This window comes from Melanotaenia boesemani, chromosome 1, assembly GCF_017639745.1.
Source record: "Melanotaenia boesemani isolate fMelBoe1 chromosome 1, fMelBoe1.pri, whole genome shotgun sequence".
Classification (NCBI taxonomy): domain Eukaryota; kingdom Metazoa; phylum Chordata; class Actinopteri; order Atheriniformes; family Melanotaeniidae; genus Melanotaenia; species Melanotaenia boesemani.
The window spans coordinates 16,576,930-16,591,356 of NC_055682.1; the positions used below are offsets into that span (position 1 = coordinate 16,576,930).

Genomic DNA, 14,427 nt, shown 5'->3' on the forward strand with positions numbered 1-14,427 from the left:
CTTTAATCAGCTCTCCTCCCCGTCTCTCCCACCGTGTTGCTCTGTCTTCCCCATTTCGCTGCTTTGTTTTCATTGTCGTTCTTTTGATCATGGCTGCTCATTCTACCGAAGAACCGTTCCCCTTCCACGGGCTGCTCCCCAAAAAAGAGACCGGCGCCATCTCTTACCTCACCAGGTTCCCCGAGTATGATGGGCGAGGAGTGCTCATTGCTATCCTCGACACCGGCGTGGATCCCGGGGCCCCCGGCATGCAGGTACATCTGACCGGCTGCCTCGTGTTAGCTACGACCTAGCTTGTGAAAGCTAAGAAAGCTAAAGGCCGACTTAATTTAAACAGTCACCCATAGGTAGTAGTTAGCCGGCTTGTTAGCAGTGGTAGATACTCTGTGAAGTCTGACAGGTAGCATCGTGAATTTTATGACAACCAAATCAGTATGATCTGTTAACAGCAAATATTGTGTTTCCCCCTTACATTGTGTTTCCGTGCTAGGCAATAGGGCAGTAAACTAACATAAGCCAGTAAATTGTCATAGATGCTAGCCTGGAGGCTAATACCGCAATTTGTTGACTGTTTACAGTTTTTCATGTGAGTTGACAAGGTTAATTTTTGCCACTGTTAGGAGTATCAAATAAAATGGTCTGATAGTGAGTTTACTGTCAGGTAGTCAGTCCTTAATGACATTTTAACAGCTATGTCATGTTGAAATAAATCGGTCCTGTCAGATTTCGCAAAAAAAAAAAAAAGACAGTCATCAAGTTCACTCTGTACAAACAAGTCAAAACAACATTTACTGCCGTAATATGAGAACAAGATTTTAGTTACCACTTAATTAGTAACATTGAGGTAAGACTAGCTAAAGCTAATATACCAGGCCCTCAATAACATCTGAACTATGTAGTTTGGGTGCTGCAGTTTGTTCTGCTGTGTGATCCCCTTAATGCAGCGATTTGCTATTATTGTTTTTAAAAAAAATCTTTCACGTTGGAACAGAGAAGAATAGGACAGCTTTTCTCCCACAAAGGTCCAGCAGCTGGTCTCCTTTGTTCCCAGATGTTGACAGACGGTTGTTAAAAGAAGAGGTGATGAGGCTGCAGTGTTAAACATGGCCCTGTCCCAACTATTTTGAGACATGTTGCTGCCATCAAATTCAAGAAGAGCTTAAATCTTTCATAGAATAGTAAAATATCTCACTTTTAAAAAATGTTCATGTTAAGTCTCACTGTAAATTAAGTATATGTTTATGAGCTTTGCAAATCATTACCTTCTCTGTTTTATTTTATTTTATTTTTTAAAATTGTACTCAGTGCCTCAACTCTTGGAATTGGAGTCTATTCGAAGGCAAAATAATATAACCCTCAAATAGTCATATGTCACCAAATGCAAAAATAAAGGTTACTGACCTTTTACTGGTCTTCTCAACTCATGTAAACTCATGAGGGTGGTGCTTAATTTATTTTAAGTAAATCAGTGCTGTTATGTAGAGCTATGAAAAGTTACCCCAATAACAGGTAATTGTGTTGTTGCAATTGTTTGTTATTATGGATCCACAACCATCATAATCGTATTCATTTACCAGCTTAAAAACAGCTGGGCGAATCCGTTGTTAGATTTTTTAAAATAATTTTCCACCATTCAATATAGTTGATTGAGTAACTGATGTAGTTAGCAATCTTTTAATGATAAGATTTCACTCCATACCTGTCATCTGTGGATGTACCATTTCTGCCATGAATTTTAGTTTCATTAGTTTGTTCACGGTCAAATAGCTGCATACAAATGGAGAGAGACAGATCATTATTTGCAATTTTCTTGTATGATCATCAACTAACACTTCAGAATGGTGACAGCCCTAATGATACCTTGAACAAAGTCTGCAAGATCTGCTCATTTATACCTACCTTTGTGATATCCTTCTTTTATGGTTGGATCAAGTCTGCTAATCTTCTCTGTATTTCACTCTGTTGTGAGCCAAAACGGGTGGCCTGAAGGGAGGTCATATCTTTTTGTGGGTTGCCCAGAATTTTGCAACCCACAACTGTGATTATTTGTAAGGTAAATCGACAGATAAACAAGCCCAAAGTTGCTAATAATATGCAACTGTTGGATAGAGTCATTTAGAGAGCTGTGCAACACTAAATAGGTTAATAAGAACCTGCCCACTTCTGTGTAGTTGGGTTAGTTGCCATCGCTTTATTCTAAATTAAGGTCAACCATTTATTTTTAATCTTGTCATCTTGCTCAAGTCATGCTTCAAAGGAAAGACAATCTGTCCCCTTTCTTTCCTTCATTGTGAGTAAACAAATCCATTTGAAGGAAGACATAGCCTCTGAAAGGCACTGGAAGCTTATTTGCTATGTAGGATGGTCTGCTCATAACTGAGAGATGATTTATATAGGTTATGACTTATATAGTTTACGTTGCCCCCAGCTCCCCCTGGTTATTATAGGTTACTGAACATGTGTTTTCCATTTCTTTCAATTTAAACCTTTTTATCGATTACCAGTTACTTTTATGACTTCTTTAGGTCACAACTGAGGGAAAGCCAAAGATTGTTGACATCATTGATACAACAGGCAGTGGTGACGTGAACATGACTACTGTGGCAGAACCTAAGGATGGGACAATCGCTGGCCTCTCGGGAAGAATGCTTAAGGTCAGCAAACACCTTTTTGTACTTTAATTTATAGAAAATACATGAAAGACAGCTGTTTCCTCTGAAATTTTCCATTAAGGTGATGTCCTACATTTGAAGTCACTTTATGGTGATCTTGTGTCTCTTGCAATGTCTTACGTGTTCCAGATCCCTCCTGCCTGGGTCAATCCATCAGGGAAGTATCGCATTGGAGTTAAAAATGGCTATGAGTTCTTCCCTAAGGCTCTTAAAGAAAGAATACAGGTAGGAAGATGTAAAATTATTACTGTACTAGTGCTGTTGTGATTTGGATTTTCATTACTGTTAATGTAGCCACAGTACATACACCGTGAAAACCCACACACAAGCTTCAGTGTGGTAAATACTTGGTATAAATGGCTATGCATGGGAAGAATTTTAAGACTTCTGACTTTGTGAAGAAAGGAGGATGTCTTTTTCTTCATCGATTTAAGATCATATATTTAATATTAAAAAGAAAAGGAAAATAATTGATAGATTCGGTGCTTGAAAGTGATTTGGTTGTATGTCTTATCCATATTTGTAGCTTCTCACCAATGCAGTTTTACTTCTAAGTAATTATTTGTTATAAACTAGCTAAATAAGGACTTTCAGTATATTTCCAGAATCTTGAAGATGAAATGAGAAAAATAAAAATCTTTTGGCACTTTTGTCTTTTAGAAAGAGCGAAAGGAAAAGATATGGGACCCACCACACAGAGCAGCTCTCGCTGAGGTCTGTCGCAAGACAGAAGAGTTTGAACTTGCTCATCCAACACCTTCACAGGTCAGACCTACACACTGGAGGTCTTGGTGGATTTAGCAGTTTGCTTTTGATGATCAAAGTAATGTTTCTTTCTGGTGTGTCGCTCACATTCTTCATCTCACGTCCTCAGATAGAGAAGCTGCAGAAAGAAGAGTTGCAGAGCCAGTCAGATCTGCTGGCTTCACTGGAAAAGAAATACAGTGATCCTGGCCCCGTGTATGACTGTGTGCTTTGGCATGATGGTGTCACATGGAGGTGAGTCATACTTACTTTTTTAACTTTTCCTCTTCACTGTCTTATAATGTTTACCAATAATATATTTAGCGTACTCAGTGCTGTACCTTTTTCTCTTCAGGGCTGTAGTGGACACATCTGAATGTGGAGAACTGTCCCAGTGCACTGTACTGAGCTCATACAGAGAAAATCAGGAGTATGCCACATTAGGAAATGCTGAGATGCTTAATTACTCTATTAATATATACGACGAGGGAAACACCCTCTGTATTGTTACCAGCGGAGGTGAGTTATCTTAAGGAAGGAAATCAGAGCCTCTAAACATGTATCTGCCAGGTAGTTAAAGCACACAGATATAGCTGTTGCAAATTCAGTCTGCATAATGCTTTCAAGTCCAAAACAAGATCCTCAGTCCACTTTTCTTGTGCTAATAAAGGTGCTCATGGGACACACGTTGCAAGCATTGCAGCAGGTTATTTTCCAGAGGAACCAGAGCGTAATGGCGTGGCCCCTGGAGCCCAAATTCTGGCTCTGAAGATTGGAGACACCCGCCTCAGCACCATGGAGACAGGCACTGGACTCATCCGCGCGGTATACATCTCAAAGAAATCCATCTGATATACAACTATCAATATCAACTATCACTCTTTTGCACTAGTTTATTATTTTTCTCTCTTTCACTGAAAGATGATTGAAGTAATCAACTACAAGTGTGACCTGGTTAACTATAGCTATGGGGAAGCAACCCACTGGCCTAATTCAGGGTAAGTACTCTCAAGAGCGTTTTTATCATTCAGGTTCTGTCATTCATTTTTGCAAACTCTTACTGATTTGCAATTCACAATTTGTCTTTCAGGAGGATTTGTGAAGTGATCACAGAGGCTGTGCAGAAGCACAATGTGATTTTTGTGTCGAGTGCAGGAAACAACGGCCCCTGTCTTTCCACTGTTGGCTGCCCGGGAGGAACCACCAGTAGTGTCATAGGTACACACTCTTTTTTAAAGCATCTGTTGTTTTTAAGAAAAAATTGTCTGTTTTTTTATGTAGTTATAGATGTACAAGGCTCAAGAAGGCTGTATAGTATTATTCACAGCTGACAACTCTAGTCCTCGATGGCCAGTGTCCTGCAGGTTTTGAATGTTTCCCTGCAGTAACACACCTGATTCAAATTAATGGGTCATTAATAGACTAGTGCAGTAGGAGATAGAAGTAGAGATACTATAGCTGGGTTAAAAAAAAGATTAATCAATTTGAATCAATTCACATTTAATTAATCCAATTCATCAATTCATAAAACTCAGATATACTTTGTTGTTGACTCTTGCACATCTTAGCATATATACACAACCGGAACGTTGCCTGTGTCGCTTCCGTCCAAAATTGGCTTCTCTCACAGATAAAATGCCAAATTTGAATTTTAAAAATAGCACTTGTAGTAACTTTGTTTCTGGACATGTGATGATGAAAATTCTAGATGTAAAGCTGAAAAACTGTCAGAATCTTCACAAATAAGGAGGATAAATAGATTTTGGCGGATTGTGTTTAGGTGCTGTGACAAGGCACCTATATGCACACAATCGGCTTCTCTCACCAAGATAAGGTGGGAAATTTGTAAATTGAGATTCTTTCATTCACCATTGGATTACATTCACCTGTATACTATTTAGCAGCTTATTATCTCTCACATGAGCAGCTAATGCTGTGACGGTGGGCTCCACCATGTTCAGTATACACAAAATGTTTTGAAAATAGTAGGAAGAGATGTCACCGTGCACATACGTACTCCGAAATAATTTTGATAATGGACTGGTAAATGTAGGCAATGATCTTTTTAACATTACATGTTACATACATATCTGTAAATGAATCCGTATTGAATTGAATCTGATTTTATGTAATAGAATCAGGCTGAATCTAATGTTTTTACGAAATTAGAGGTAATACCTGGCCCTAAGAGATACAGTAGTTGGTGATTATCTTGTAGAATATTACTACAGCAACATGATTTATTGTCTTAATTCAAACTTAGATTAATTCCTCCTTCCTTTTCTCCTTAGGAGTCGGAGCATATGTGACTCCAGACATGATGGTCGCAGAGTATTCCCTAAGAGAGAAGCTGCCTCCCAACCAGTACACCTGGTCATCTAGGGGTCCCAGCACTGATGGAGCCCTGGGGGTCAGTATAAGTGCCCCTGGCGGTGCCATTGCATCTGTGCCCAACTGGACCCTCCGTGGTACCCAGCTTATGAATGGCACATCCATGTCGTCCCCTAATGCTTGTGGAGGCATCGCGCTTGTCCTTTCAGGTGTGTGCTGGCTCATGGACCGATTCCTGATTTGATGATGCTTTATATTAAATACAAATAAGTTAGTGTGTGTGCTTTTTGTGTGTTAAAGGACTGAAACAGAATGGGATCCGTCCCTCTGTTCCTGCTGTGAGGAGAGCGCTGGAAAACACAGCCTTGAAGGTTGATGACATTGAAGTGTTCGCACAGGGACATGGAATAATCCAGGTGTCTTAACTACTGATGCCATGGATTGATTTACCTTGTTCTGTTTCTAAAAACAGAATTATTAATTTGCTTTCCTTTCTTGTAGGTGGATAAGGCATTAGACTACCTCACTCAACACGCCTCTTTACCCACAAGCCTGTTAGGCTTCTCAGTAAGTGTGGGTTCACAGAGAGGCATCTACCTCAGGGACCCGGCCCAGGTTCTTGCACCCTCGGATCACGGAGTGGGAATTGAACCCATTTTCCCAGAGAACACAGGTACCTAGTAGCACAACCATACAATTATGTTTTATTTAGATTTCTTTCATTTTTTTAATACCCGATGTCTTCTTAATCTATCACAGAAAACTCTGAGAGAATCTCCTTGCAGCTACATTTGGTGCTGACATGTGCTGACCCGTGGGTGCAGTGTCCCTCTCATCTAGAGCTGATGAACCAGTGTCGTCACGTCAATGTTCGCATTGATCCTGTTGGACTAAGGGAGGGAGTGCACTACACAGAGGTGAGCAAAGACGTCGAGGAGGACAGAGAAGATGAGGGTCATATTTCTGTGTGGATTTAAGTTCGCGGTGACTGTGTTTTTCAGGTGTGTGGCTATGATACAGCAGCACGCAGCTGCGGCCCACTGTTCAGAGTTCCAGTCACAGTTATTATTCCTATCAAGTAAGTTCTCTTTGTGGATAAACTTAAAGTATTTATTCTTCCCTTCATGGAAGTTTTTGTCTCTGATGACTTTCTCATCCCTCCAACAGAGTGACAGATAATCGTAATCAGGAGGTGCATTTCACAGACGTCCACTTCAGACCGGGACAAATCAGACGTCACTTCATCACAGTTCCTCAGGGAGCTTCCTGGGCAGGTTAGTATCGGATGAGAACGGTGGTTTGGGATGTAAATGGCCGTCTTTTTTTTTTTTTTGCAAGTTTTTAATAAACATTTTCAATGCATTTCATTCAGGTTGTTTTAACATTTAGTGCAAAATTTCAAAATGGAAAAACATTTTTCATTTTACTAATTAAAAGTCTGTGATTTTAATTAACTTAGTCGTTTGTGCAGCTGTTTGCATTTTAAATCTAGTTGTTGGGGAGCCTTATTGAAATGAATGTGTTGGACTTAATAATAGATTCAAACCAAAGTTTTCTTAAAACAAACAAACAAAAAAGAATGAATACTTTAACAAGGACTTCTGATTTATTTAAGATTTAAGTAAGACTGATGTGTTGGCAAAAACAATTCTATATCCGCTAGATAAAAAAGGTAAATAGACATTGATGTGATTTCCCCAGATGGATGGTGCAAAAGGTAAAAATAATATGTACGTTATAATTATTCTAAAAGTAATTGTCAATAAGATTAATAATAGAAAACAAAAAAAAAATAGTATATCTGCCAAAAAGTGCAATCCTTCAATATTATCAGCATGCTCACACAGAGAGGCGAGTTGGAAATTTTCTACATGGATTTAAAAAAACAACAACAGAAAAAAGGATTTAGCTGTCTGTAATAAAAAGGCTAAATTTGCATCTTTCACTTTTTGTTTTTCCTTCTGCATATTTTATGTAGTCTTGTAAATCATATGTGACAATGATACAATATCGCATCGATTCAGTAGAGAGATGTTGGATGTTTGCCAGTATCATATATTTTGCCATGATATGAATTTTCTTTGATTCTGTAGCCAGCGATTAATTAATAATATCATAGTTGTTCTCTTTGTGAACAAGAAAACTGAAACAATAAACTTCTATTTGTAGATATTAAAGCAGGATGTAGTGTAAACCTTACTCTGGTTAGGGTTTAACCTAAACTAAAAATGAGTAAATATTTGTAGAGCTTAGTAAAACCAGTATAACTGGCATAGTTCAGTTTGATTTTGGATATCGCCATTTTCCTCACCAAATGAAAATAAATAATAAAAATAATTTTGGTTGTTAGATTTCATCTCTTGCTTTTTCAGCATCATTTAGATTTTTTTCCTTGTCCGTCTACTTTTTTTTCCACAGAGATCACACTGACCTCTCATTCAGGGGATGTGTCGTCAAAGTTTGTTCTTCATGCAGTGCATCTGGTCAAGCAGAAAGCCTACAGAGCAAACGAATTCTACAAGTTCTCCTCGCTTTTAGAAAAAGGCTCTCTAACTGAAGCTTTTCCTGTCCTGGTACATTTAATTTGTTTATGATGTGCATTTAATTGACTGAGAGTTCTTGTCTCATCTTGTTTTATGAGTCAGCAAGATAACTTGTTTTATCTTTTGTACCCCCCCCCCCCCCCTCCCCATCTCCAGTCTGGTAGGGTGGTGGAGTTTTGCATCGCGCGCTGGTGGGCGAGCTTGGGTGATGTTACAGTGGACTACAACATCTCGTTCCATGGACTCAGCACTTCTCCTTCACCTCTACACATTGTAAGGACATATATCAGAAAGTGAGCCAGACAATATCGAGTCTTTTTTGTTTTTGACTTTAATTTTTTTCACAACCCAGCATGCGTCAGAGGGGGTGACAAGTTTTGATGTGTCATCGCCTCTGCGATATGAAGAAGTGTCCCCCACCATCACCCTTAAGTCTTGGGTCCAGCCTCTGAGGTGAATGTACAACACTCACTCTCTTTGTTTGGTTAGACTGCAGTTCCTTGTTTAACTCCTCCTGTTGGTGTCATTGTAGGCCCTTAACCTCAAAGATTAAAGCCTTGGGAATGCGGGATGTTCTGCCAAATAACAGACAACTCTATGAGATTGTCCTTACTTACAGCTTTCACCAGGTATGAGCAAAAAAACATGCGTAAAGCATTCAAGTTTTAATCCAGCTGTTTGTGTATATAATCGTTTGCTCTGTCCGCAGCCTAAGAATGGAGAGGTTACACCCAGCTGTCCAATGCTGTGTGAGCTGCTGTATGAATCTGAGTTTGACAGCCAGCTGTGGATGCTGTTTGATCAGAACAAGAGGCTGCTGGGCTCAGGAGATGCCTACCCACACCAGGTACACTAAGTCATACAAGGCTAGAGAAATTGTTTCTAGTGTGCATGTAATCAGCTTACTCATCTCCTCTCGGTCTTTTAACTGCTCTAGTATTCTCTGAAGCTGGAGAAGGGGGACTACACTGTAAGGCTTCAGGTCCGCCATGAACAGTCCAGTGAGCTGGAGCGCCTGAAGGATCTGCCGTTTGTGGTTTCTCATCGTCTGTCCACCACCCTCAGTCTGGACGTCTACGAAACGCACCGTGCTGCTCTCATGGCCAAAAAAAAGGCAAACTCCGTCACCTTGTGCCCCGGTGCCACACAACCCTTTTATGTTACCGGTCTGCCAGACGACAAGTGAGTCAATCTCCTGAGAGGATTTTCAAAAGTTTTGCGCAATTCAGTACCAAAAAGCCTGGTTTGGCAGGTATAAATGTAGCTGGATTGCAGGGAGGCAGACGGAAAGGTTGTTTAAACTTGCGTCACGTCTGTGGCATATTCTGACTCATAATCTGCAAAAGCTGAATTAACTTCTAGACAACTGGGTTAACAGTAGAGCAGAAGAATAATATGTCCTGGATCAAATAAAAGGCAAAGCTGAAATTAAAGCGCTGACTTTATTTAGTGAGACTGATCTTTTCTTGAAATTTTAAATGTGACATTTTTCTCTCTATTCTCTGTTGCTGTCTGTCTCCCTTCACTACTTAGGATTCCTAAAGGGACGAGTCCGGGATGCTATCTTTCAGGCTCTCTCGTCGTGCCCAAGAACGAGTATGGCAAGAAAGCTGTGAGTGGCTCTGTTCTCTGTTATCCTTTATGCTTGTAAACAGTGGTCACTTCTACTCCTCAGGGCCCAAAGTCATCCTGGTTTTCACATTATGCTTTATCAAGGATTTCTAGACATTATTAAGGGATAGAAAAACAAACCACAGAACAAGGTTACTTTGGGTAATCACTTATTTTTATCTGTTTTATAATGTTAATCTGAACTTAAGAAATTGAAAATGGTGTCAGAGTTAGCTGGGATCCTCAGGATTAGAACAGACCAGTGCTTGGGTAATCTTTAAATCTTTAAAGTGTCCTTCAGTCTCAAACTGATCAATCTGATGTGTCATCTCTTGAATCAGTCGCTCTTATTTTAGGTTTTTCATGACATTTTTATTTTTCTCTATTCATTTGCATTTGGCCATACTTCTGTTTCAATATATAAAAACAACAACAACAACAAAAAACAACAACAACCTCCTATTTTTAATTACAAAATCTTAAAAGACAGTCTGAACGACACAGATCCGATTTTTTTCAAATGCGACCCAGGCCACTTGGATATGTGGTCCTAAATCCGATACGTATCTGATCTTTTGCCATGCGACTTCAGTCTGAACAGCCAGGTCGCATTAATCCGACCTACACGTCATACACATCATTGTTTATAAACTCTTATCTGTAAAGGCCCTCACATCACTCTCCCATCACTCCTGACTGCGACTCCTTACCCACACGTTTCTCTGTATAGATGTTGCTGCCACTGCTCCACAAAATGCCATGGCCAAAAATCTGGCTCTCCTCTTTTGCAATCTCCTCCTTAAAATGATGCCATCGAAAATGTGCTGGCTACGGTTGGATAATAAATTAAAAATTGCAACATAAGCTCCGCTGTTACCGTCCATGTTTACTTCTGCGAACACAAAGACGTCACACGCACACTGCACTCACTGTCACGTCGTGTCTTCTACGCATGCGGGACACTTTTGGTGCGCATAAGGTTCATACAGGAGATCACATACAAGTCACATTTAATTGGAAATGTGAACGGACTCAAAAAAATCTGAATTGAGCATTATGCCCTGCAGTGTGAACCTAGCCTAACACACATCTTTGGTGAGCTGATCGGTGGGCAGCTTTAAGAGCAGGGGGGTCAAAATTGACCTGCCACTGATATGCACCTGAACTGGCATGTGTGCTTATATACGTGAAGCCACTAATCACTCTAAACAACAATGCGGTCATCAATCAGCTGATTCTGCAAAACCAGCTTGATGTGCATAAGGACACATTGATGAGGTGCTGAGCTGCTTCATTGCTACCCATCTGATGTGCTTCCATGTTAGAAGCAGGGTTTATTTTTCTTTCTTTCTTCTTTCATTAGAACTGAAGCCCTCTGGAGGCATCCCTCACAATAAATCTTTTGTGCATAATTTGTGTTAATTTCGTAGTAACAGTGAAGAACAACTGTGAGTCAAGTAACAAAGCTCGAATGTCCCTGAGGCTTGATTAAAGTAGATCTTTCTATCTTTTTTTTGGTCTTCAGAGCTTTTTTTAATGTAAGAAAGGACTTTATGTGGCATGTCTTGTATGTCACAGATCTAGCTCACACAGTACATTTAATGTTGGAGTCTTCACATTTCTGACTGCGTCGAATGAAAACTACAGACTTTGAAGATGCTTGTGTACATGTGACTCGGGCAGAACTGAAACATGATGTCTGAATCTAACATTATTCATCAGATGTAATGTTTGCTTTTACAGAAACATTTGTAGGTTTACAACTGATGTCCTGGATGTACAATATATGTGCAAATATGCAAAAGGACATTACTTTGCAGAACGAAGCAGCAGTCAAAAACATTCCTGAAGGGAAACCAGAAGACTAGAATAGATTTCTTTTGTAATTTTTGTGTACAGTTGGGCTCAGTTTTTACTATCCAGCATAATTTGAGCTCAGTTAGATGCAATTTGTTTAGAGTCAAAAAACTGCATTTCACTTTAGACTAAACAATGGTTTGTTTTTGTACATTTAAGCATTTGAGCTCTGCATAGAAAATAATTAACGCTTGATGAGTTAATTCACAGCACTGAACAGTCAATCAGTGATCAGGTCCTATATTTTTGTTCCCTAACATTGTCATGTTGAAAAAGTCAATTTCCCCGAAACAAGTTTATGCGATCGGCTTTGAGGACAAAATGGTTTAAATGCTAGTGTGTGTGTGTGTGTGTGTGTGTGTGTGTGTGTGTGTGTGTGTGTGTGTGTGTGTGTGTGTGTGTGTGTGTGTATATATATATGTATATATATATATATATATATATATATATATATATATATATACAGTATATACACATCTCATGAGCATAGCTAGTTACAAACTTCATCAGCACTAATAATTTACTGCTTACTGTTGGCCTAAAAGATGTGTTTACCAAACTGCTCAAACTAAAAGAGTAAAATAACAGTAAATATTAATAACAAGGGGAAAAATGCTTTTTTTACTTGCATGTTTTCTTTCCAGAGCATACATCTGATCTTTTTTTGTGCTGCTTGTGATCACATTCAGTTCTCTGAAGTTTTTTTTTTTTTTTTGTGTGTGTGTTTTTTTTTTGTGTTTTTTAATCATTCACGTGGTAACATTTTGTTCAGATTGTGTTTGAGGCTCCAATACAAAATTATTTTCTGCTCAAAAATATTTTCGTCTTTAAAAATTAGCTTCAAGGGTGTGCATTGTGTCAGCATTATTCATGCCTATTTTGCTAATCTCATATTATAAATTCACTATGAATCCTCAGAGTATATGTCTTCCTCCTGAAAGTATGTATCAAAAACAAATCCGATTATTAGATGTGACCTCAGGAAGTGACCAGAATTAGGTTTACCTTTTGCAACGTGTTGAATAAATGACAGGTAGGAAGTGGACTTGAGTCTCTGAATGAGGATAAGAGATGAAATGAAGAAAGAGAATCCTTTTTGGTGTGTTTGTGTTGTCTCTTCCTTACTGTGTGTTATTCTGACCACCAGGAGCAGGCCTCTGCAAAACGACAACGAAAATTTAAAAAGGTACTGGAAGAGCTAGAAACACTGAAAAACCGAGAGTCTTCTGCTCTCCTACCATGTGGAAATGGCTTATTATACACTTTAATGCATCTGCGTTAATCATGTCAAAGCATGTCAATTTCTGTCCTAAAAAATGCAACAGTATAAGCGTACAGTAACAGATGTTTTTACTACGCAGTTCGAGTTTTCTGGTGGTCAGTGTAGTTGTTTATAATACTACTTAATCTTATAGAACTGGGTATAACCCAAACATTAATCTCGATTGATTTGAGGAACAATAAACAGGAGTTTGATGTCTTAGGGCAGATGCAAAAAGAGGCTGGGAATTTGGGGTGCTGAATTTGGAATTTGTTGTGTATCAATGCAGGATGTTGTTCCAGTCATCTACCACCTAATTCCTGCTCCCAACAAATCAAAAAATGGTGGGAAAGAGAAGGAAAAGGAAGGAGACAAAGAGAAAGATGTGAAGGATGAGTTTGGAGAGGCCATGAGAGATCTGAAGATTCAGTGGATGACAAAGTGAGCTCAGTTTCACTTCTGTTTTGTTTAATTGCATGTTACTAGTTTAGCTTTTTTTCTTGTAATTTCTCACTGAAATGTCCATCTCGCTGCTCAGACTGGACTCCAGCTCCATCTATGATGAACTGATTGAAAACTATTCAGACTACCTTCCACTTCACGTACAAAGACTGCATCAGCTGGACTCAGAGAAGGTAACAGCAGCTAACAGGAAAGGGAGGGAATGAAAGAAACAGTCAGGATCAAATCCCAGCAACGTTCAATTTAATGTCAAATTTTTAACTCTCCTCACGTAGTTGATGTTTCTGTGTTTCTGTTAAGGAGCGTGTAAAACGTCTCAAAGAAGTGGTGTCAGCAGCAGATATTGTCATCAACCACATCGACCAAACAGCCTTGGCGGTTTACCTCAGTATGAAAACAGACCCTCGACCAGATGCCGCTTCTATTAAGACGTACGTAACTCTTACGAATCACTTGATTGTAAAAACATGGTAGTTTAGGGGGGATTTTTATGAAACATGAAGTACGAGCCGCTATAGTTGGGTAAAGTTGATGATGTCCTCCAGATTTTGATTCATCTCACATGAATTTAGGCTTTAAAGGAAGAAAAAAATTTATTTTAGACCGTGTGGCCTGCATCTTTTGTAAAACACTGTAGACTAAAGAGAAAATTTGTGTTTTTCAGTGATATGGAGAAGCAGAAGACGTCTCTGCTGGACGCTGTATGTCGGAAAGGCTGTGCTCTGGCTGACCAGCTCCTGCTGCCCTCTGCGACGCAGGATGGTGCTGGGGCCGTCTCTACGGGACAAGCAGAATCGGAGGAAACAGTGGAGCAAGTGGCCAGCAGTTCTGACGACACCCTGCAGAATGTGGCTCAGGCCCTGGCAGATATGTTTTGGGAGGTGCAAAAGTGGGCGGAGCTAACCGACTCCAAGGTGAGAAATAAAAAGGTCTAAATTAAAGAGGT

General features: G+C 39.5%; 1 protein-coding gene across 4 annotated transcripts in view; it reads left to right on the top strand.

Annotated features, from left to right (window-relative positions):
* Positions 1-14,427, top strand: part of tpp2 (tripeptidyl peptidase 2) — a 22,400-nt gene continuing 7,973 nt past the window's right edge. For 3 of the 4 annotated variants that reach the window (XR_006009783.1, XM_041980781.1, XM_041980793.1), the window contains exons 1-27: positions 1-254; positions 2,526-2,654; positions 2,802-2,897; positions 3,333-3,437; positions 3,547-3,671; positions 3,772-3,935; positions 4,087-4,241; positions 4,338-4,414; positions 4,507-4,634; positions 5,708-5,956; positions 6,048-6,163; positions 6,249-6,420; positions 6,507-6,664; positions 6,749-6,825; positions 6,915-7,021; positions 8,166-8,320; positions 8,447-8,563; positions 8,643-8,743; positions 8,823-8,919; positions 9,000-9,137; positions 9,228-9,472; positions 9,824-9,902; positions 12,906-12,944; positions 13,309-13,460; positions 13,558-13,654; positions 13,782-13,912; positions 14,146-14,395. Coding sequence is in view for 3 of the 4 variants with exons in the window: in XM_041980781.1 (XP_041836715.1) it covers positions 90-254; positions 2,526-2,654; positions 2,802-2,897; positions 3,333-3,437; positions 3,547-3,671; positions 3,772-3,935; positions 4,087-4,241; positions 4,338-4,414; positions 4,507-4,634; positions 5,708-5,956; positions 6,048-6,163; positions 6,249-6,420; positions 6,507-6,664; positions 6,749-6,825; positions 6,915-7,021; positions 8,166-8,320; positions 8,447-8,563; positions 8,643-8,743; positions 8,823-8,919; positions 9,000-9,137; positions 9,228-9,472; positions 9,824-9,902; positions 12,906-12,944; positions 13,309-13,460; positions 13,558-13,654; positions 13,782-13,912; positions 14,146-14,395 (3,624 nt within the window). In the remaining variant the exon portion in view is untranslated. The remainder of the gene's footprint in view (positions 255-2,525; positions 2,655-2,801; positions 2,898-3,332; positions 3,438-3,546; positions 3,672-3,771; positions 3,936-4,086; positions 4,242-4,337; positions 4,415-4,506; positions 4,635-5,707; positions 5,957-6,047; positions 6,164-6,248; positions 6,421-6,506; positions 6,665-6,748; positions 6,826-6,914; positions 7,022-8,165; positions 8,321-8,446; positions 8,564-8,642; positions 8,744-8,822; positions 8,920-8,999; positions 9,138-9,227; positions 9,473-9,823; positions 9,903-12,905; positions 12,945-13,308; positions 13,461-13,557; positions 13,655-13,781; positions 13,913-14,145; positions 14,396-14,427) is intronic. The other variant, XM_041980801.1, reaches the window with a different exon arrangement.